The sequence below is a fragment of the Macrobrachium rosenbergii genome, chromosome 21, assembly GCF_040412425.1.
Source record: "Macrobrachium rosenbergii isolate ZJJX-2024 chromosome 21, ASM4041242v1, whole genome shotgun sequence".
Classification (NCBI taxonomy): Eukaryota; Metazoa; Arthropoda; class Malacostraca; order Decapoda; family Palaemonidae; genus Macrobrachium; species Macrobrachium rosenbergii.
The window spans coordinates 18491945-18517271 of NC_089761.1; the positions used below are offsets into that span (position 1 = coordinate 18491945).

At 36.9% G+C, this 25327-nt stretch overlaps 1 protein-coding gene across 1 annotated transcript; it reads right to left on the reverse strand.

Moving 5' to 3' along the window:
* Positions 1 to 1250: 1250 nt before the first annotated feature.
* On the reverse strand, positions 1251 to 24931 carry LOC136849742 (uncharacterized). The gene is made up of 6 exons (XM_067123130.1): positions 24717 to 24931; positions 8779 to 8849; positions 7906 to 8303; positions 5985 to 6150; positions 2789 to 2930; positions 1251 to 2444 (listed from the first exon to the last, which is right to left on the reverse strand). Exons 3-6 carry the CDS (start codon positions 8138 to 8140, stop codon positions 1392 to 1394), a joined length of 1596 nt encoding a protein of 531 aa, XP_066979231.1. The 5' UTR covers positions 8141 to 8303; positions 8779 to 8849; positions 24717 to 24931; the 3' UTR covers positions 1251 to 1391.
* Between the last annotated feature and the right edge of the window lie 396 nt (positions 24932 to 25327).

Consider the following 25327-nt stretch of genomic DNA (forward strand, 5'->3'; position numbering starts at 1 on the left):
GAGGGCTCGTTTCCTGTTTTGGGACCGAGGTTCGCGTGCGTTGAAGTTAACTACCGGTTCTCAGCATCATGAATCTGAGCCTCAGCGTGACTCCAGACCAGACATGGCGTGAATGCACACGCGACGTATTCAGTAAATGAGAAAACGTTTCTTTTTCATTTATGCCTGTTTAATCGTTTACCATTTTCCCTTTTTTATGTTGTCCTAATAGGAACGTTTGGGCTTACGTATTTACTTATCTGTGATTTTATTCATTTAACCATTTTCCTCTGTATGTGCTCAAATTGACATTTGTTTACGAATTTGTGTATTTCTTTATATATTTACGTTTCATTCCTTCACTGCCATGTTTTTCTCATATTTTCACAATAGACTGTCTAACAATTCTCCCTTTTGTGATCAAGTGTAAACACCTTGTTAATGCCCGCACAGATTACAGTTTGCTGTGTCGAAATTCTTTTCTCTTTCCCACGGTACTAAGGACAAAATAGACTACAGCATGAACGCCCAGCAATTAAGAACGTGAACACTTTGTCAGTCGGTGGTAATACCAAAGTACTGCGGAGACCCTGCTACAGCATGGAAGGTTATTACAGTTGTGTTACATGTTAGGCTTTACGGACTGCTCCAGGAGCAAGAGCCCGTGCTGGCACAAGGCCAACTTAACCAGCATCATCAACACTGCTGCTATATAAGACTAATGCGTGGGGGTATTGTAAACATTTACCGGACCCCCTGCTCCCCTCCACAAGCGGTGATTAGCAACCATGATTAGATGTGATAAGATAAAAGAGAGGGCAGTGAATTTTTATTGTGCTGTGATACTTCTTGTGTAAATGATGTATGGAGAGGAGTTTTGTAGGCGTGAAAGGAATTTTTTTATTGTCGTTTTTGTTCTGTTAAGATATTTTTCAGAAATGGTGGTAAGTTTTCCGCAAATTAATTTGACAACCTTGCACACAAAGATGCGATTTTTGTCTATGTTGAAAACTTTATATACAGTAGGGGAGAAATGCGTGTGTTGTGTGTGAATCAATTTGACAGTTATACCTGAAATGTGACAGAAGCTGAAATATATACAAACTCCCAAAGTAAGACGTATTCACTTAAGTACTCAGAGATATCACAGTCAAGCAATGCAGATGAAACACTACACAATACCAAAACACGTGTGATGCATTTTATGTTCAACCCTTAGAAAGGAGACACGAATGACTAGGAACATGATTGGTGAATAATAAAACTAACGACAAATTTAAAAAATTGTAGGAATAATTTCCTATACAAGTGGCTGCAACATATAAATAAAGCTTTAATGTCTGACATATGGTATCTTGATAGGATGTGACTGCCAGGAAGGCACCTGGCGTTGGCGTCGCCAACAGGTTTCCTCAGAGGAAAGGCGGATAACAACTGTTAGTATCATTCACCCACCGATCGCGGGTATCGCGCAAGTCTCTCAGCCCTGCTACTTTGTGCAAGGTGTTGCATAGGTTACAAGTCCATGGAAGTTCGTCCTTGACTTCCCAGAAGCGCCGCCACTGCAGGTAGCGCAGATAGGAAACGGGGTTATTACTCAGGTAAACCAAGTATTCTGCCAGTGCCGAAACGTTCTGAAAAGACTGGGAGTTGATGTAAGAACCTGGTGGTAAAATCTTGTCGTAGTCCCTTCCTCCATACACGATCGGCACCATCCCGTACTGCATCGGCCTCCACAGCTTCTCGGTGCTGTAGTCATCGCACAGAGAATTTTCCAGAGAAAGATAAAAGAGGTGAGAACCCGTAAGCCAGCGATAGCAGTATCTATCAAAATGGTTCCTGCCGCACTTCAGCTTGCCGCACCTTCCGATGGTCGTCACGTTCACATGTTTTTGCAGGGCTGCGACGAAATTCTCTCTTCTGGAGGCTGTTGGGCAGTGGCTTGCCATCCATGAGGCAATTCTGGGACGCAGTGCCCACCTCACTTCCTGCTCTGTAAAGTGGAACTTATTTGTGGTTTGCTCGTCCCCTTGTGCAGCGTGGCTGGTGCTCCCTGCCTTACTCCGAGAGGCATCGCCTGATGTCTGAGGTGTCTGCTGGAGTTCTCGCATTAGATTCTCACTGATGTTTAAAGATCCATTAACTAATTCGTATTTCAATAATATTTCCTGAAAGACCTTTTCCTTTTGACTCAAAATTATTTTGTTCTGCATAGATCTTTCCTTATTTATCATATCATCATAGATTTTTAGATGTTCAATATACTTCTGGTAGGTCCTGTTTGATATATCAATGTTGATTCCTTCGATTATGGGACATTCGACAGAATCGTCCAAAGGCCTCAGGGCGGTATTATCTGTTGATATGTTACTCAGATGATGATAGGACAGCGTCAGATTGAAGTGACTCCCTTTTTTTTCTGCTGCTGACCATGCTCCCAGGGTTTGTTGACCTAAAGGCGGTGCCTGGAAAGTCAGAGATGTAATAAATGAATAAACGGTTTTGTAATTTGACTAAAAGGTAAACATGATGACAGGCTTTCCAGCACTTTCAAGCTTTAGATAAGCACTTTGTTACATTAAGAATTTCTCTAGCTTCTAATATTCTAAATCATTAGGATTGTAGAGAGGGAAATGCACGCTTTTATGATCAGTTTCCATTTTAGAAATCATGCATTTTTGATGCATAATAATGCAGAGAAAAATAAGCATGAAAGACTCGTGCAATAAACTCGGCTCACCATACAGAAGAAATGTAGCGTATATTTTCAAGTAAATGCATAGGTAAATGAGTAAATGAATGGAGGTACCTCTAACTCTAGCCTGACCCAGAGTTGGTGTGGTTTTCGAGGAGGAAGATCTCCAGGGTTGAAATCAAAACTAAAAAACATCACAGCGTCAGCTTCATTGATTCGTTTCCTGGATTCCTGGTAAGTCCATACAAATTCGCACCTGTGTCAGTTAAGTGTAGGTAGTTAATGATAGTGATTTTTCTTGAATGTCTCTCGGACATGCTAATAGAAATGAAGAAGAGGCTGAATGTCCATTAGAATGTAAAATAAAATTTCACTCGTTTATATTCACTAGAATGTCAATGTAAATTTACACTTGGTAAGAGTAAAATCCTTACAGTGATCTCATAACTGAGAAAAGTTTTTGAGATTTTAAAGGACCCATTCCCTTTTGTCGAAGAGTAGCAGTGCAGATGTGTAATGAATTCAAGTCATTTACATACCGTTACTGGTTGCCATTTTATTACTCTCATATTTAGGACGGTTAGAGAATTTGAAAGCTATGTTGGTGGGCATGACCATGAGAAGTGTTTTGATATCTGGTAAATTACCAATGAAGTGCTTCACTTCTTACTAAAAATATTCTGTGCCCTTCCACTTCGAGTCTATATCTGCTATCTTTCCTAGTAGCGCCAGGTTATAGCAACCAGCCAGTGTCCCTTCTTCATGAAGCAATGATCCTTTCATGATTTAGGAAAATTGCCACATCGACCAGTCTCTCCTATTGGCCACAACTTCCTTTTGCGCATGAAATAACCTGCAAATGATCTAGTTTGCAATATATAGTGGACCCGCTCTATTCATGATTCCGGATTTGCGGCTTCACCTATTCGCGATTCCGATTTGCGGTTTCACCTATTCGCGGATTCCTCTATGGACATATATATACACATTATTGTTAGGAAATTGCCTATTCGCGAACGGCTTTTCATAGAGAAATATTCACACAAATTACTGTATTTTCATACTTATTTTGTGACTCAATGCCTTTGTGATAAACTATTAAAATATTCAGTATAAGGATTTTTAGAAGGTTTTTGAAAGTTTTGAACCATCAAAATAAGTTATAAGCATTTTTAGTGGGTTTTAAGTATTTGTAGATTTCAGCTATTCAATGGGGATATGGTATGCTTTCCTGGAATACTGGGGGTCGACGGTATTGTATTTATTTACACTCTGTTTTGACAGATTCTCTAGTTATTCTGCTTCTGAATATCTTTTTTTTATTTTGCATTTCTTGTATTCATATGAAAGAATAAAAATCAGAGTGGATAGGTTATCTTTGCTGAAACAGCAGAGAAAAAGAAAGGAAATGGTGAATAAAGGCAATTCAGAAGCACTCGCGCCACTTTTGAGAATTTGGAAACCAAAACTGGAAAAAGAACCCAGCAAATATTTATTCTATTTAACGGTTTCTGAGGAAGAAACAAAAAGTTGTAAATAATAATTATGTTATTGTTCTCATAAGTTGCGAGAAGTGAATGTAGAGAACAAGGCAAAAAATGAAGGGCTTGAGTGAAAAGAACAATGGAATAGAGGAAGCAAATGCAAAAGAAAGAGATAGCGAAAGGGGTTTGAAAGACGAAAGACACTTGGAGATGATTATGCGCGGGAGAAGATAAATGCAGTGAAGATGGAAATGAAAAGAGAGGGGGAGGAATGGGGATTAGTGTAGAAGACGTAAGTGAAGATTGAGGGAGAGATGAAGTCCAAGATGAAGAATTGAAAGCAGATTGTTGAGGATTATAACAAAGTCAAGCTTCGTAAACGAAACAAAAAAATTGTTGACTTGCAGCAATAAAATATAAAGAGGAAAGGTGATTCAGTAAACGGGCAAAAATAACAAAAGTTTTGAATTAAAACTCAATAAAGGTTCATAACTGCCTAATAGAAAATATTGCAGTAATAAGGGAGGATGTATACTACACTAATCAGATAAAAAGATATTACTAAGAAATTACTGTCGTAGATACAAGTAAAAGCAAATTAAAATAAACATAACCACATACCAACAATCTGACACCTGCACTACAGTTTATGTAATTAAGATCATGTATTTATAGCCTCATTAAATCTGTTGATTACTTCCTAGTCATTAGTTAAAACGCTTTTGCTGGTTTTCACAGTAATGGGCTGTAATGCATAATTGCAGGACAGTAAAATTATTTCTGGCTTTTAAAAAGGAATCGGTAATTATCAGTTTCAAAGGAGCTCCGTTTGTTTCAGATGATGGTATATGTATTCTTGGACGTGCTTTATACATTATGGGTTATTTATAAATCCAAATTCAGTGATAATACTTAATGTAACGTGAATTAGGTGATAATTTAAAAAAGTTCTTTTCACAGCATTGTGAGGACTTCAAGTGTTAACCTTTATTAACGGTCACAAAATTCCAGTCTAAAATTCCTGAATTTTAGTGAATTTCAGTTGTTCGAAAGACGTGTTAGTGAATGATCTACAGTAACATAAATAATATAATTTAAAGTAAGATAATGCTACTTGTTGACTATTATCTTTATTATTATGGAACTAATACAAAAATCTTTAAAATGAGTGTAGCATCTTGTTTTGCTGGGCCAGAGTGACAGAAAGGACTCTTCAAAGGATTCTTGTGTGTGCAGGCATAGGATGTATATTCGTATGTATCCTGCTCGTATGGAAGTTGACTGCAGGTGTTATATCAACTATGCTTTATCTAAAACAAAGAGCTCTCAGGATTTCTATTCTATCCCAGCGAGCTTGTGAAAGGATAACAGAATACTTTGATTTTTGATCTGGTCAGTATTCAAATGCCTAAATATCTAAGTGTTCGGATTATCACGAAATCATGGACACTACATTTGAATTAGTTCAGCGAAGTAGAATCCTTTCAGAGAATACTGCCAACAGTAGACCAATACGAGTTTTATTGTACTGTTTACTTTTTTTGGGGTCGACCGATTTGGTGTCCAGCCCTACAGTGCTTTCCGTCTTTTTCTTGTGGTATGTTCGCTTTGACCTTTTCCTCCCAAGATGGTGACCTTCTCTAACTGTATTTTGCTCATCTGAAAACAACTTGTTCTGGCCAGCCCAATGACTGTAGAGATTCGAGTTGTTGTTCCGTTTAGCTAAACTGCTTTTATAAAATCCCAGTAATCCAGACAGAATGAAAATAACGAGAAAAACATTATTATAAGAAAGATTTAAAAAGGGGGGGTATGAACTTCTATACCTCCAGAAAGCGCATCGATTTTCGCGAAGTTTTGAATAGTTTGCCATGAAATTCCAATATCCCCAACTCCCCCAGAAGGCCGTCCAAATGACGACCACCTTTGGGGCTACGGATGAATTTTGGTACTGTTGGACACATGGCTCCTCCTTCTCATCCTCTTTCTTTTCTGTCAGGAAAGTGAAGTTAATTTTCATTTTGCCTCAGTAAACGCTGTCTTTATTTATATATCAATGTCACTGGCAATCACAACACAGCGACATTCTGCCTCTTTTATTACTGCAAGGAAAAATAGAGAATTTAAATTTCTTTACCACTCAGTCATTGTTAGGTAACACTTGCGACCAATCATCCATTAGAGAATCTACGACAAGGGTTTCCTTTAACATTAAAACCAATTTTACATAAAGTATATTATCAGATGAACTTTAAACATTATAATTCGATTGACTCCTTCAGTGATTGTTGGTGCATTAGCTGATTGAGGAACCACATGAGCATGTTTTTACTTCAGTTAAGTTTCCTCATCACCCTTTAATTACATGGTACAATTAAAGTGTGTGACTGCATCAGGAAATTAACAGACTGACTAGTACTTGCATTGATTAACTACTTTGTTGATTACTGGCGCATCTTCTGAATGAGATCTTGTGTGTCTATTTCGACCTTAATTTTGAGATGCAACGGCACTCCTTAAGAGAATCTCTGTAAGTGAATTTTAATGCGTTGATGTCTGATACCTTAACTACCAGCAGTTGGTATCATTTTCAGAAAACATCATCTTGGAGACTTCAGATTTCAAAATAGAAGATAATTTCTCCTTCATGTTAATTTATTATTATGTCTGGCAAAGCACAGAAATGGGAAATAGGTCCTTGAATCCCTAATGGTAATTATAGAAAATGATGTTATGACTTGTTACTGTTTTATACCCAAAACTATTTTCTTTGCGAAAATTTGGGTTTACTGAAATTTTGAATAAGAACGTCTCTGAGAGATATATTTTGACTGTACGCAAAAAAAAATATGAAATATTTATCTATGTTACAAAAACAAAAGAAATGATTTAGTGAAATACATTTATTTTCGTTCTCGTGCTTCACACATTTAAAAAAATTAGTAAGAATTTGATTTGAAAAAAGATTTTTATCTTTATTTCAGGATTGACCCCATATGTGAAAAATTTTCATAACGCCATCTTACCTGACCTCGAAAAACTTGCAATCAGTAAATGGTCAAACCTTCCCAGGGTAAGGGATTAAACTCATGAGATTAGATGATGTCAAACTAGTATTTGGAATTAAACCATAGCAGTATTTGGAATTCTGCCATAGCAGTTTTTGGGATTACGCCATAAGCGTTTCTGGAATTATGCCTCGTTAGTATTTGGAACTGGCGTATTTGAAAATATGGTTTAGTAAGATTTTACCTAATATAAGGCCTTCAAAAGAGTAGGCTCGTTTATTTGGAAAATAAAGTGTTTGTATTAGAGAAAATTACAATAGAAAAATTTAGTTTTTAAAGACTCTCTTAAGAGTTTCCCAATGAATTCCCTGAATGAATATAGGCAGTTATTTGAAATTCGGTCATTTAATTGTATTCTTCAAAGGTGAATCAAAGGCCAGTTATAGTCTTTTTGCGGTTGTGCATTTCCATTTATGGGTCATAAAAAGTGAAAGTTGTGACGTCAGATATGAACTCAGACGCCATGTAAATTTAAGAATTTGTTTGTAAATCATAAAAAATTTTTGGATTTAAAAACCGGAGAAACCATTCTGCAATTGTTAAGAAAATTAGCTAACTTTCATCTTTGAAGATGCCTCTATAATTGTCTAAAATATTGCTCAAACTTACAAAGGATTTCGTTTTAATCGAACTCTAAAAACATTCTAGCCATAGCAGAAACGTATCCAATTGGCCTTACCTGAATCATCTCTTAATCTTCCCTTCTGACTGGTCGTCCCAGCGACGACGGGAGATTGATTGGCATCTGCGCGACGAGGAGGTGGCATGCGATTTTTCGGTATTCCCAGCTGGTCTCCAGCTGGCTTCCAGGAGTAGATTTTATAGGGTGAGTATATGAGGTACAGCGGCAGCAAGGTCAGGATGAAATACCCTAAAAATTTCACTAGACTAGTTGTGGGTTTGAGATTCGCCATTAGTCCCCCTTTGAAGGAAGAACAGTTGTTGATGTTGCTGAAGTGTGGAACTCAGTTGAATTTATAAGGCTTGCGTTCTTGTAACCCGCAACCCACAATAGGAGTTTGGTACGAGCCGCATATGAGTCACAGTTAGACCCAATTGGCCAGTTAAGTACTGTATCTGAAAAGGAGAGACAAAACCACCATAATCTCTACGTGTATTTATTTACCTTCACATCTGTTCATGACAAGGTGGAACTTGATGTCCCGTGATAATATAAGTTTTCCTCGATAAAACAGATGTTAAAGGGGTACATCTGCTGCTCATTTTTTTAAAACTGGTGTCTGAAATAATTTACTCGATTGCTGTGGTTACAATGTCAAGTGTAATTACGTAGTTTATGTAATTCGACGAAACTTGCACCTGATAAAGATTCCAGTGTGCTGATTTTCAGTTTCTTATATCTTACCTCATCTTTGAAGTAGCACAAACCTCTACATTTTTTATGAAAATGGGCATTGTCAAACTACCTAAACATCCTGAGTGTCTGTCAATTTTCCCAGATGTGCATTGTTTCTCTCTTTCAAAACTGATGAAAAGTTTTATGAATCGACCTCAAAGTTGGAACATCAAATCAGAGAGGGCCGTTTCTCACCTTCCTCGAGTGGTCACTGGTCTTAAGAATCCAGAAGGGCGACTGTCTATACTTTTAAGGCTCGGGAAACCCTGCAAGAGAAAGGTGGATTTTAAACGGTGTTTGGGAAACGTGTGCTGCTTGTGGGTATGCAGTTATTTATTAAGCAATTAACACAGTATGACTAAATAGTTCGACTTATTTTGAAACACATAATTAATATATATATATATATATATATATATATATATATATATATATATATATATATATATATATATATATATATATATATATATATCAGGCATCAAAGGAGGAGAACGTCAAAATGCAAACAAATAAAAAAAAGCCAGAAAACGCGTTTAAAGTTTTTTTTTTTTTTTTCCAACCGTAGAAACTTTAATTTTTAACTTAGAGACAACTTTTTTATACCAAATTGAAGCTTGAAGTCCCATCTTTACGACTAGTTTTATGCTGTGTATCGGATTTTATTTTTATTAAATATTCTCCGTAAAACTCAATCTATATAATTGTAACCACTTATAAATTACTTATTATTATTATTATTATGAAAACAAAAATTATCTATACATTAAAATAATCCTTCAAATATGCACCTAATAATTAATAAGTGTATTAAAAATTAACTGTTGAATAACGGATTGTAAATTGCAATTAGATGGATACTTGGTGAAGTTTTTTAATGAATATACACTTTAAAGTTTTATATTAATAACAATAGGTAAATTATTATTGTTAACAATGATGTAGAATGAGTCTAAATAATTAGATAATTATAGAAATTGAAATAACCAACAAATTTTAATGTTCATTATTCACTAATAGTTATCAAAAATTATGAAGTATTACTTTATTTTTTATGGCAGTCGTAAAGAGGGTACTTCTAGCTTCAGTTTAGGTGAAAAAATTCTCTGAATAGAAAAATATAGAGTCTACAGTTAAAAAAAACAAAAAAACAAACACGTTTTCTGGAGTTTGTAAATTTCCAGTTTTTTATTGTTGATTGCTTCAATTTATTCAAATTACTCTTTATAATGTTTAATGTGATTGTTAACCCTTTAACCGTTTAGTACGTATATATCGTATACGTACGTAGCGCGCCAGCGCTGCGTGAGCCGTTTAGTACGTATATATACGGTGAGCAGATGTTTTGACCGTTGCGTTTAGTACGTATATACACGATTGATTTTTCCCGCCTTCCTTTCAAGGTTAATCCTCTATAATATATTTTCTCTAGGTCCGAGGAAGTGTTGTTGATCATATCCAAACAAAAACACTTCCTCCCGAACACCCTCTTATCATAAATTTCCTGATTTTCTGTACCTAATGCGGGAATTCGCCATTCACTTGGCGACATCGCTATGTAGCGAGACATGACGCTAGGCTGGTTCGTTCTCTAACGCGGAATTTTGGTCTTTCGACGCAGAGGGTAGAAAGGCTATAATCCCATTTAATCCCGCTTAGTGTCTGGCGTGAGTCACCTTTGTTTTTCTTTTCCAGCTCTAGCGCAAATGAAAAACGATGAGTAATTGTGTTTTATTGAAAAAATGTACTCACTTGACTGTTTTATTACTACGATATGTTCGGTGATGGTGACTGAACTCCAGATGCGCTTCATTCTGAATAACGACCGAAAACTGTTTTGTTTATTTATTCTAAATTGCTAAAGTTGGCAATAATTGTAATTTATTTAATCAATTTAACTTTAGCATTTAATAAAAATTACTTCAGAACCTGTGTATAATATCCTATGTCGCTATAGACATACATACGCATATACGAGTATATATATATATATATATATATATATATATATATACACAACGTTCGAATAACTAATTGTCGTTACTTATGAATAAATTCTGGAACGCCACAGATCACAGGGTTAGATATAGAACGAACAAACTTTCATACATGAAACAACACACAAGTACCATAATCTGAATGAAAGTTATGTACAAGATTCTTGCACAAGAGACGATGCTGAAAATTCATCAGACAGTGAGAATGGTGAAAACGAACAGAGGGCTAACAAGGTAAAGACAGTAAATTGAGGTCTGTATATGATGATTGTGCACGGGTTGCCAGTAATTTCCGGGCCTAAGATTTCGTATTTTACAACAGTCTGAAAATAGATGAAAAAAAATTTATCGGTATCACCATTTTCTTATTCAAAAATTATCCTTTAGTCGTAGAGAGAGAGAGATAACTGTACGTAGCCTCGGCATTTACCCACCTCCGCCATGATAGTTCATTGGTACGTTTGGAACACGCAGATCTTATTATGAAATTTTTTTTATCACGCCGTGATTTATACCTCTTGCCAGCTGAGTGGTAGAACGTCGAGGTAGAGTGAATTTGATATTAAGCGACATTTGTAGCTTCATGATTTTATATAAATCACGGTGTGATAAAAATTTTTCATAATAAGAGCTGCGTGTTCCAAATGTACCAGTGAACTATCATGGCAGGAGTGGGTTAATGCCGAGACTAAATACGATTTCCCTGCTCGCGACGGGGTTGTAGAACGTCGACTGGAGTTGCTGGATAAGTATCTGTGTCGAGGGATCACGACCTGGCAGTACCAATCCATTTATCACCTACAAATTCCCCTTTGGTGATAATTCCCCCACCGGGGATATTCCCGAGGTAGCGTGAATTTGAAATTAAGCGACATTTGTAGCTTCATGATTATATATATAGCCTATATATGTATATATTATATATATATATATATATATATATATATATATATATATATATATATATATATATACTATATATATATATATATATATATATATATATATATATATATATATGTATATATATTTTACTTTTAAGGCATAGTTTTTCTCTAAGACAATTTTCATTGAAAGCAATTGCTTTCGTGGCATCAATGAGTTTTTTGCAGGAATCTTCATATCGTCGGAGTTTTTTCTGATTCTGAGGCGACAATCTTCGGTGAAGAACACATATTTCTTTGTTCTATTTATTGTTTTCTGTCACGACAACTGTTTCTCCACTCTGTGGCATTTTCAAGTGACTACTGGTTTGCAATTTGGATTTACAATCATTTTGTCTCGACATGCGGATAGAAAAGTAGACCTGAGCTATGACTGGTCCAGGGTTGATACCTGCAAAATATGTTTGTATTTTTATTTTTATTTTTATCTTATATTTTTATTTTTGTAAATATGAGTATACAGTATAACCATACTTTGTAAATAAAAAATTTCTTTTTATACATAGCTATTACGTATTGTTTTGTACCTGCAGTAGAATATCCATTTCGTAATTTCTATGTTATGCCTAAACCTTTCGACCCTAAAAGTGGTTCATCCCTTTAATCCCTGGACCAATCACAGCTCAGGTCTACTTTTCCATCCGCATGTAGAGACAAAATGATTGTAAATCCAAACTGTAAACCACCCACCAAAATCACCTTCATGCATCATAACAAAGTTTTCATACAACCTAACCATCTCACAGACTCATCAGCATAAAGCTACGGGCTGCTCTAGGAGCAAGAGCCCGTGCTGGCACAAGGCCAGCTAAATCTGAAACAACAACAAACTCTAAACCAGTAGTCACTTGAAGATGCCACAGAGTGGCGAAACAGCTGCCGTGACAGAAAACAATAAATGGTACAAAGAAGTTTGTGTGTTCTTCATCAAAGATTGACGCCTGTGAATCAGAAAAAGCTCCGACGATATGAAGATTCCGGCAAAAAACTCATTGATGCCACAAAGTAATAGCTTTTTGAATTTAGATATATATATATATATATATATATATATATATATATATATATATATATATATATATATAATATAATGTGTGTGTGTGTATATGGGTATATTATATTTATATATTTAGATTTATAGTGTTCATAGAAACACTGTACACACAATATGGGCGGCATTAGCTAAGTTTCCAAACTTCTTCCTGACTTATAATCCGACTACAGTTAATCTGCATTCATCAATTCGGGGTTCTTTAATCTCTTCATAAAATCCTAATTATCCCTCCCCCGGGCTGTCCAGAAGAAAGAGACCGTTCCTGGATAAGGCCGAGTTAACTTACAAATCTGCCATCATTTGAGGAGTCAATAACAGTGTTATTTTTTTTCGCATTGTATCATTTATTTTCATCAGTGAGTGTGGGCTAGATTACTGGGCATTAGTATAATTTATTTAGGTGATTAGAAACTAGATCATCCTCACCCTACCATTTGGTCAAAGCAGTTTAATGTATGATTTCAATTCTTCAGGTTTCGGTTTATTTTAAGTCTTCACGGTTGGATACGTAGAACAAGCGTCAAGCTGTTTTCCGTTTCAGACCTAGCATGGAAAGGTTTAATGAATCAAATCTGAGAAAAGTGGCAACCTCTAAAACGTACTATATTCATGTTCGTGGTCAGTTTGGTTTGACTAGATATTTGTAATTGGCGAATATAGAAATTTATAAGGTAGCGACGAAGGTGGTATTGACTGAAACGATCGGCTGTTGTTTACAGCTATAGTTACCTCCCACCCGCGGCGAATTTGATGGGCTTGATATTAGGGTCTTGAATTAAAACGAGTCCTTTTGAAAGATTCCAGTTTCTTCTTTCATTGATGATAGTCAGTTCGGAATTCCCTTGTTACACACCGTTATATTTTGTAAATAGATGCAGTAGCAACGATGAAGTAGTCGTTATGGGATATCATATTCAAAACCTTACCTTTTTAAGCGAGTGCACACACACACATTGTGCAAGTTAAATTATTTTTTTTATGTTTTAGCTTGAAGTTTTCCAAAAGGTGAGGATCTAGCAAACGTTATATTGCGCTAAGAAACACACACGCTGTGTAGAGACGGTAACGTGGACATTGATGAAATGCCACACGTAGATGTAAACACGCACACAGGCGTACAAGTAAAGCTTCCGTGATATGGTGAGGTGAGATGAAAAATCATTAATTCCAATAAATTAAAATGATCAAGTACTCTTTAGTAGTGTTCTTGAAATGGATTTATTTTGAAGAGCCGTCTTTAAAAAACGCCACATGTACTAAAGATGCAAACACAGGGTGTTGTACACAAACACAGTTTCCATGGTAGTCTTTACTCAGCGAACGAATTTCAATTCCGGTAGATTGTACAAGGCTAGGCTTTCAAACAAGATTACCAAACTTATGCCTTATATAACAGTTCATAACCATCTGTTATAACCAACAACTGCATACCAAAGAACTGACATATAACAGTTCATAACCATCTCTTATAACTAACAGCTGCTTACCTAAGAACTGACATAAACACCATCGCGTATGACGTAAACAAACTAATCTGGAAACATCAGTTTTGCTTTGTACATTTATGCACAAAATAAAAATAATATTTCCAGTAATATATGCAAATGGCTGATAATTGGTTTTTCACAATCTTACAATGATTGTATAACATGACAATAATACAGTGTACTCGTATATGGATTCAGTAAGTAAAATATCAGTTTCATGACCATTACCTTTATCCTAGATACAGCTTTATTATTATTATTGTTCTTCGCTGGGTGAGCGGGTTCCGTTCTCAGCTACCACTCTGTTGGTCGCGAGTTCGAATCCCGACCGTGATGAAGAACAAAGAGGTGAATTTGTTTTGATGATAGAAATTCATTTCTTATTATAATGTGGTTCGGATTCACAGTAGGCTGTAGGTCCCGTTCTAGAAGTAACCAATTGGTTCTTAGCCAACGCAAAAATAAATCTAATTCTTCTGGGCCAGCTCTAGGAGAGCTGTTAATCAGCTCAGTGTTCTGGTTAAACTAAGATATACTTAACTTATTATTATTATTAATTATAAGATGAACCCTATTCATATGGAAACAGAAGGCAGGGCCAAGTGTTGACTTGGGAAGAAGTAATAGGAGATAAAGGGAGATGCAGAAAGAAGAGATCTCACTTATTAAATAAGAACAAATAAATTAGTAAATAGATAAAAATATATTAAAAATGCAAGAAGGGTAGTGTTAGGGCAGCAGTGCATTGCATCTTCGCTTGAACTTTTACAGTTTCAATTGCACAGCCTCCGGCAGACTGTTCCACAGTCCAAGGGTATGAGGAATAAAGGACCTCTGGAACTGAGAAGTTCTACAGTGAGGCAATTTACTGCATATTGGTGCTGCTGTTCAGCAAATCTGGTTGCTCTCGGCAGGGAAAGGGATCAGGGATCGATTGTGAATGTGGAAGATCTCTGTTAAAATACAACTTATGAAAAAGTGACAAACAAGAGGCTATCCATCGATGGTCCAAGTCATAACTGCCAGTATTAGGAAACAGAAACCTATCACCACGAACCACTCTATCTAAAAAAGATAAATCTCTGGCAGAAGCAGACATCCACACCGGCGAATAGTATCCTAGTAAAGGAAGGACGAATGACCTTAAACAGGATGCACTGATTTTATCATTGTTATAAACATATGGGGCCCTTCATAAAATACCTAACTTTCGTGTGGCATTTGTTGATACTTTCATTAGATGCCTCTCAAAAGTAAGATGTGAGGTCAAAAGTTACACCTAGAATAGTTAAAGCTTCAGACTCATTCAGCAGAGTCTCATCCACCTGGAGGGGAGGACGAGCTGTAAAATCTGTGCAAGATCTGCTAATCAACAGTGTTTTCGTTTTACTAGAGCTCAGCCTCATGCCCTACTGACTACACCATTCGCTGATCCACTCCATGTCACGACTGAGACTAAGGGCAGCTTCATTTCTCATAAGTAGAGACTTTACTACTGACACAAATGTTGAATCATGGGCATACCACAATCTTGTTTTTCAGTCCAATAACCATATCACTTGTACACACTAAAAATAAAAATGGACCAAGAACACTACCCTGTGGAACTCCAGATACAATAGGTATTGGTTCGCTAAAGATCCATCATCAGCAACTCGTTGCTGCCTACCTGTAAGGAAATCTTGAAGTAAACCTAAAAACATATCCACCCACACCAAGATTCTGAAGTTTATAAATAAGTGCCTTGTGATTTACTAAATCGAAACCAGCACTAAAATCTGTTCTAATTAACATACACTCAAAAACCTTATTAAAGTTCTCTTGCAAATGCCACGTCAAATGTAAAAGAGCATCGCAGGTACCTAACTGCATCCTATATGCATACTGACTATCAACAAACAATCCTTTAGATTCCACATACTTATATAGTGGCTTAAATATAAGTTTTTCTGCAACTTTGGAGAGCACAGGGGAACAGAAATTGGCCTGTAGTTACTGCTGTCTGTTAGATATGCCATTCTTTGGAACAGGCACTATATTGCTAAGCTTGCGCTCATTTGCAAAGATACTACGTCGACATAAAAATCTATAGAATCTACTAATTTTGGGAGACAACTCAGAAACCTCTTTAAAAAAACAAATGGAAGAAGCCATCAGGATCTTCTCTGCCTCAGCTATCAAGATTATCAAGAATATTCGTAACGTCCCTAGAGCGAAATGCAAAATTTTGTAAGAATAGGTTCAGGAGGACAAGCATCAGGAGAGAGGTATCCTCAGCTGATTGCTTAGCTTCAAAAGCTCAATGAAGTTGTTCGGCTTTTTCCCTAGGGCCAATAAACAATCTACCATCATCTGTTAGTAGTGGGGGAATTGAAGATGAGCCTGACCCAATGATAGATGATGCCAATTTGGTCCACCACAGATGAGGCTGAGTAATTCCTTCAAGTTTCCTCTTCAATGAATTATTATAATTTCTCTCAGCTATATGATTAAGTCTATTCGCAGCACAACGACATTCAACAAAAATGGTGTAATTTCCATGTGAGCTATTTCGTGCCAGTATGTTGAATTTGGTCTGTTTGCCATAGTAAGCTCCTCTACATGCATCATCAAACCATAACTGTTCATTTGCCCTGAATTTAATGATCTTTCTAGGGATATACCTTAATAAAATAGCCATCAGCATTTCATTTAACTTCTTGGGATTTGGATCTGATATAAGATCTGAAATATAAAATGCCCAACATGCTTCAGTAATGCAATCCCTGTTGTCTCTAGATTTCAGCCAGACCATTTTCCCAGAAGTTTAATTAGGAATATACTGATTGACAGTTATGTCCATCTCAGTGGCTCAGTGATCAGAAGTGCCTATATACTTACAGATCTTGGACTTCACAATAGCTGGCACATCTGTGAATATGAGGTCTAATCTATTACCAGAAATATGCGTGGATTCCTCAATTAGCTGGAAAAAATTGGATACACAGGACTCAAGAATAGCCTATTTGACTCATGCAAATGGATACTGTGAGTGTAACACCTAGCCTAGGTCAGTAGTTCACACATACATATTGTATCTCGTGTATGGTAATACAGTGAGGTAACAACCTATAAGAAAGTTGCTGTATAGCAATACATTAATGATCATAAAACCTGGGCAGGCTGTGGGTAAACACAGGTAGGTTATTTACGCAGCATATTTTGTTACAAATATGGGGAAAAATGTAGGCCGTTACCTTTTGCATAAAGTTTTCAGTTTAAAGCGTGATGGTTGTTGTTAATAAGCATATTGAGTGTTTACAATTATGTGTTATTGACAAGGTTAGGTGAGGAAAGGTATGGAGTTGCCCCTGAACACCTTTCGATCTTTTTACTCGCACTTTTCTGGATTTCTCCATTATTTGACGGGCTCTGAGCTCTATTACGTAGATAATTGAAGGATTACTGTATGTGTGTATATATATTTATTTATAACAATATTACTTGTGGCTGCTGTATATTGATATGTCAATTGCTCTGTTTTACATTTGGAGGCTACCATTTATTTTAGGACGATTAATTAAGACTATATATAACAATTCTAGTCTTGGCCTCAGCTAATAAAAGTGTACAACATAATAATCTTAGGCCTATTCTTAGCCGGAACTGGTACTTAAGGTCAAAGACGAACTAGTCTTCATCTTAAGGTTAAGGTTGTGGAATGGAAAGTCAAGGTCCCGCTGTTTCTTTAATGCTTCTTAGCGTTTTAGAGTAGCTGGATGCATTGTGAAATCAAGTATCTTACTCCTAGTTGAGTTTCCAACTTCACTGTTACACAGCACAGTTAGTTTAGCGTTACATTCACAAGTGGCATCAAACTCAAGATTCTTGGTTAATTTTCTGTTACATCATGGTAAAAATACAAAAGAACTCTATTAAGCGTTATGTTAACATGTACGTTATGAACTATGACAAGTGCATCCTTTTACAAGGGAGAAATATGGCATTTCAAATGGAAGACAAGGGCAGCTACATTCCTTTCTACTCTCGCTTTTTCATACGTGTCTCGAACAGTGGATTTGTGTTGACGTTGCAGCACAATTAAATCTACGCGCTTACAACGCGCGATCGATAGTAGACAACCACAACTTCGAATGGCTAACTCCACGTCTTGATAAAATGAAAACCAATTCGTTATTCTAGTTCACCAACTACGAAGGGTATTGCCATTAATTTCATTAATATGAATAAAGGTTTCCCATCATTATATCACTTTACCCCCACGGAAATTGGTTTCATATGTAAGTATGTGTATATATATATATATATATATATATATATATATATATATATATATATATATATATATATAAAATGCATGGGCGTGTACAGATACGCCTTGCCACATGCATACAAGAGCATTTGCTTTCACGTATAAACGATCAGTTCAAAAGAGCTGCCTCCCATAATTACCCTAACTAGAGCCAGCGCTACTTTCTAAAAGATAGATGAGGCGCTCCGGCAACAAAGTGCTTTAGACCCACCATCGACTCTGACTTTTTAATAAATAAGTCCACACAAGGCGGCCTTATTTACGGCCCGAGGGAGTTCCCCTTCCTCTGCGCCGTAGAGATAAAAGTCTCGTCAAGTTTCGTCGCTTTGCATATGACTGTGCAAGCTGATCTAAGCAAAGTTTACCTTGGTTAGAAGTCGTCGCTTAGCAACTCCATCGGAGCGAAAACTAACGAAGAAATGATGATAACAACGCGGCAGCTTGGCTCTACCAGCGGTGATATCATGATCAAAGACCACAGGTGTCATCTGTTGTCCGCACATGGGAACAAACGGAACGGAAGCAGCAGTTTAAAACAAGACACTGACAGTAGCTGCCTTATTTCTTTTTCTTTATATTATTATTATTATTATTATTATTATTATTATTACACTCACATCATGGTGGATTTCTTCACCATTTTAGTGGCTCGTGATTAGGAGGTTTTTATGAATTATTTTTATTATTATTTTTTGTTGTTTTTGTTTATCACAGTCATCCTATTCGACTAGGTGGTTTTTATAGCATGGGGTTCCGGGTTGCATCCTGCCTCCTTAGGAGTCCATTACTTTTCTCACTATGTGAGCTGTTTGTAGTAGTACACTTTTCTGCATGAGTCCTGGAGCTACTTCGGCATCTAGTTTTTCCAGATTTCTGTATTATTATTATTATTATTATTATTATTATTATTATTATTATTATTATTATTATTATTTATGCTGTTACAATAAAAAGAATGTCACTCCAAATCACCATGGAAGTCAACAGTTGAAATAGCTTTGAATAACTAAATCAATCCACAAACACAAATGGTCAAAAAGAACAAGTAAACGAATTAATGAAGAAATGAACATACAAAGGCTAAAGGGAAAGGAAACAAAAAATCAATGTGAAAATAAATAAATTGAACAAAACAGGCGTACAATAGTTAGCAAGCTCCCGCAATGCACACACAATCAACCTCTTGTTAAAGAAGGACGGAATGTATACAGGCTATTACGTGCAATTATGCAGCCACCCATCACTGCTTTCTGGTGGAACAACGAACGAAAATCTCAAGGGAACAAGAAAATGAACGGCTGCGTGTATGTCATTTCTATGTACAGTACAAGGTAAAGTTCATCATTATTTTATTTCAAGCCGATTACCACGTCATGAGATCAACAGTGACGATCAAGGTCTATAGAAATACCAGGTCTACCCACGCGCAGGTAAATTGAGGGTGAGCGGGTTAATGGGGGTTTAATCCTTTGAGGGGTAAATTCTGTATTGTCAGACGGATCCAGGATTCTGTAGCTAGCCCTATAGAACGTTCATTATCTTTTGCTAAATATTTAATAATATTGCTAGTTTTTCACAGAATGTGGATTTAATTACTAATATTGATAACTTAAGAATTTCGACATATTTTCATATAAAAAAAAATATGTAATGCTTGAAAAAATAGTATAGAAAAACACACATGTTGCAAATAAATTTATTTCACTATTGTATACAATCAATTTCTGGCGATAAATCACAGATCTTTGATGTATCCTGTGAACAACGTATATGCACCTTTTCACAAAGATACATTGCTTAAAAATAACAATGTATTTAGATACATTGCTTAGAAATTGTTATGGAATTAAAGAGTAAATACTTGTTTAAAAGAAAAATACACATCATTCAACACACACATTAGCTTGAACATGAAACATTCGTTTACAGCCTCTTTACTTTATTCCCTACATTTTTAGATGAAATGATTTCCCGGTTAAAAATTCTTATTCTGAAGAACGTTCGACAACGAACGAAATATGTTACTAAATCACAAGGTAAATTAGTAAAATTTGATATTCCTACAGCTAAGTTTTTGACAGTTCCTTTTCCAGCTCTTAGTCCTTTTTCATCATAATAGCATTTAAATATTCTGTCCATTGTTTTCAGTTGTTCATAAAATTCTTTAGAAGGCTTCATTAATTTTTTACCAGGTCTGCTTATTATACTGGTCCGTGGGTTATCTTCTAATGGCACATATGACCCACGATATGGATATTTTGGAAATTTACAGGCAATAAATCCACCAAAGTATTCTAAACCACCTTTCTCTATTGCTTCCTCAAGTTATTCATCGTCAGTCTCTTTTGTTTCTCCTGCACCGAAATTCTCTGGTAAACTAAACATTATGGCCGAAAGGCTCAATTCACGTTGTAGTGGCTCATCGTCGTTACTATAGGAACACGTTTGCATATCAAACAAAGAATGAAATGTGCCAGCTGTTATGTTATCTCTTTTGAAGTTGTCGCCTACTTTGATCCCGTGAGAGAACTGTCTTTCCCTAAAAGATGACACCTAATTCTTTGCTTCCCTGCAACTGTCGATGGGTGCTGATAGCAAGCTCTCATCTGTCGTAGGCAGGCAAAGAAATGTTCAAGTCTGTCTTGGTTTAGTTAAACTTAAAGTCCTCCTGGGCCTCTGTAGGCTCATAGGGCAGGCGCTGATCTCCTGTTTCTTAGGCCGACGGCCAGTGAGGGACAGGCCCCAATGCCTATGACACGTGGCTTACTGTTTAACTCCCCAGCCCGAGGGCTGGTACCTATTCTCCTACTGAACCTCTCGGGTTTTTCGGACCGCTAGGTTGACGGGCTGGCGGGATTTTTGCAGTGGCGCAATCTGAGCCATCAGTGAGCGTCATTTAGTCTATATATTAATACATATGATATATCGTAGGCAATAAAATTTAATATTTTGTAATGAACAGTTTCAGTTTACCAGTTTACAGTAGGTACAAGGAAGAGCTTCGCACTGAACACCAGCTTTGTTTACAAACAAATGACAGACCCTGACATAAAGTGTGGCTTTAAATCCGGCCTAGGCCTCTCTGACGTCATAATCCGACCAAATGTTTACCCGCGCAGGTGAGGATACGTTTTGGGTCGCGGGTGGTCTGGCCTGGTATCATGCCAGTGATTAATATCGTAATATAACAAGTAAAAAATGCGCCGAAGTTCCTTCGTAGTAATCGAGTTTTCTGCACAGCCGCTACAGCATATAATCAACCGGTTTAATGCTGTATGAGCCGAGGCCCTTGAAACTTTAACCACGGGCCAGTGATGGCTTGTCCCACATCGTTGCCAGAAGCTCGGTCATGGCTAACTTTAACCTTAAATGAAATAAAAACTGCAATTTGGTATGTTTGAGGAATGGGGTGGATGATCAACATGCCAATTTACAGCCCTCTAGCCTCAGTAGTTTTTAAGGTCTGATGGCGGACAGAATAAAGTGCGGACGGACACGCAAGCCGGCACAATAGTTGTTTTTTTTTTTTTTTTTAGAAAACTAAAAATTGCCATTAAAGCTTCGGTTTTTTTTTTTTTTTTTTTTTTTTTTACAGAAAACTAAAAATTGCCATTAAAGCTTCGGTGCGCTCTGCGGTTGGAATTTTTCATGTTATAAAAAGAATGGACCTTAGTGTTAAGAATGTACGTAAAATTCTCTCTCTCTCTCTCTCTCTCTCTCTCTCTCTCTCTCCACAGACGAATTCCAACATAATCTGTTTCCGTATCAGGCAGAAAGAGCAAGACACCAGTCAGTGAAACATATATTATTTAACTATAAAAGAAGGATAACTCCATTTGCTGAAAATATTTCACAAGCTCAGTCGCTTCACACACACACACACATACGCAAGACAAACAGCATATTTAATTGCGTTCGCGAGTGGGTTAGTATCTGGAATGCAAACGTGTACAGGGTAGTGAAATTTATGATAAACCAATACAGTAACTCACGGGGAAAGTGAACCCGTCACAAAAGCAGGAACTAACGTTGGAGTGATTTAGAGGATCGCCAAAAATTAAATATGCCGTCGCTACTGCTGATCTCTCGTAAACAAAACTGCTGCTACAGTTCACAGATGACGTGTCATCTCCTGACTTTGCCCTTTCTGATAAGTACAGCCGAGAATTTCTGGGCAGTGAACATTCATAAAGAATCTATTTTCCCTCTGAATGTGTTTGTATCTGCCTTCGTTCATTTTACTTACTTTGACGAATATAAGTGTGATCAACATACTTCACATTTTATGGCATGCTGGATATTCATGTCATTATATATATATATATATATATATATATATATATATATATATATATATATATATATATATATATATATATACATATATATATACATATATATATATACACATATAGAGTATATATATGTAGTCACCTTTTACCAGATGCATTGTAATAAGTACGCTGCCCTCTTAACATCTCAATTTCTCAACACTTTTTTTTTTATACGTTTGTCACTACGAAGCCTGAGATCCAAATGAAAGTAGTGACTGGCGTATCCAAAAAGAGTGAAGCATTCGAAAAGTTAAGTGGGTATTTTGGTCATTACCAACACACACACGCTCACACAAACACAGACTCACGCACAAACACACACACCTATATATGTATATATACACACAGTATATATATATATATATATGTGTTTGTGTGTAAGTGTGTGACACAACGAAATTACAGGATCTATCGCAAGTAGGGGCGATAGATTTTCTATACACACACGCACACACACACACACACACACACACACACACACACACATTACACACATATATATATATATATATATATATATATATATATATATATATATATATATATATATATGTGAAATCTGTCGCTTGAACTTCCTATATATCAAGTTGCCATTGAGCTGGAGGAAGGAATAAAACAAGAAGTCTTATCGATTTCGTTTTCACATGTCCTCAGGTGTGTGCGTGTATGTGTGTCATCGTTTATGCAATTTTGTGGGATCAGAACAGTTGTGAGTGTAGTGCTAAGCAGTTGGCGTTTGCATGTTTTACATTTTACTGCATAATTCGCGCATAATGAAAGGAAAATTTTAAGCCTGAAGAGTTCGGATGTATTTGAGAGGAGAGCCAGAAGTGCAGGTAGTAAGAGTAAGGATATGAAAACAAACTGAAGTAAGTGGAGTGAGAGTAATAAATGATAACATGGATAAAAGAAGGGAGGAAAGAAGGTAGCAAATGATGATAGTAAGAAGAACCACAGCATATGTGCAGCAGGGTTGAAGGCAGGGTCTCTACTGAAGGTTTGGAAGAGAAAAGGTTCGTACGGAAGCAGTTAGGGATATTGGAGGGACTCGTAACCCCATTCCCCTCAGTATTAGTGGTAGGTGGATGCTGGTTGAGAATGAAACATCACCTCAACTTGTGTAGTAAGTGGATGTTGGATGAGAATGAAACGTCACCTCAACTTAAGTAATAAGTGGATGTTGGATGAGAATGAAATATCACCTCAATAAAAGTGATAAGTGGAGGCTGGATGAGAATGAAAGGTCAAAATATTGTGATGTGGTTTAGTCGCGTGAAGCGAATAGGGAACCAAAACATAGTAATGTGAAAAAAGAAAAGAGGGAGACCTCAGAAGAAGTGTGAGAGGCTTGATATCCTTGAAAAGAGAGCATCAGGTTCCAGAGGTGAGTGGTCCACTGTATGTGGGGCAGTTCAATGCCCTACCCATGAGTCCCCTTCTCTTCATCATCCCAACATTTATTTATTTACAAAGGGGACTCATGGGTAGGGCGTTGAACTGCCCCACATGCACTGGACCACTCACCTCTGGAACCTGATGCACTCTCTTCAAGGATATCAAGCCTCTCACACTTCTTCTGAGGTCTCCCTCTTTTCTTTTTTTTTTCTCATTACTATGTTTTGGTTCCTTATTCGCTTCACGTGACCAAACCACATCACAATATTTTGACCTTTCATTCCCATCCAGCCTCCACTTACCACTTTTATTGAGGTGATGTTTCATTCTCATCCAACATCCACTTATCACTTAAGTTGAGGTGATGTTTCATTCTCATGCAACATCCACCTACCACCAATACTGAGGAGAATTGGCTTACGAGTCCCTCCAATATCCCTAACTGCTTCCTTACGAATCTTTTCTCTTCCAAACCTTCAGTAGAGACCCTGCCTTCAACCCTGCTGCACATATGCTGTGGATCTCCTTACCATCATCATTTGCATGTAAAGCATATTTGTTCAAACGTGACAAAAATTAATTTTGGCAAAGAACATATTCGCTAACCTACCGGAACATTTGGAATTGATAGAGAAATACAAAGTACCCAGGCTTGACCGTAATCGAGTGATCAGTGAAGGAGATGCCTACACTTCCCTGCTTCCTGCAATACTAACTCTATTCCACCGGCGAAGTGCACGGCACGTCATCAGTATGACGGGGGGAGTAGTGGGGGGGCCGTCCAAATATCCCTCGCCTCACTCGACCCCCACCCCCATTCGTCAGAACTTCCTGAAACGTGTACTGTACTGAAAATGTATCTCTTTATGATTAGGGCGTATCACCTGTGTCCGTAAGTTGTGTGTAGATAATATTATAATATACATATATGTGTGAGTGTAAGTAATACATATTTGTTCAAACGTGACAAAAGTTAGATTTGGCAAAGAACATGATCGCTAACCTACCGGAACATTCGAAGAGGGTGCAGAAACATTAAGCACCCTGGCTTGTCCTTAATGAAGTGATCAGTAAAAGATATGCATACTTTTTCCTGCTTTCTCCAAGACTAAATCGCCCCCACCAATGTTTTTCCATGAAAACCGTCAGTGTGAGGCGAGGGGGGGAATGGTTGTTCCAATAATCCCCATCCCTATTCTCCGCAAATTTCCTGACAAGCGT

Bases quoted from the DNA above. Each gene is read 5' to 3' on its own strand.
- LOC136849742 (XM_067123130.1), bottom strand. From the start codon at position 8,140: ATGGCGAATCTCAAACCCACAACTAGTCTAGTGAAATTTTTAGGGTAT. The intron at 6,151-7,905 runs GTAAGGCCAATT...CTTTCCTGACAG, and splicing joins AAGATTAAGAGATGATTCAG to AAAAGAAAGAGGATGAGAAG. The intron at 2,445-2,788 runs GTACCTCCATTC...CTGACTTTCCAG, and splicing joins GGGTCAGGCTAGAGTTAGAG to GCACCGCCTTTAGGTCAACA.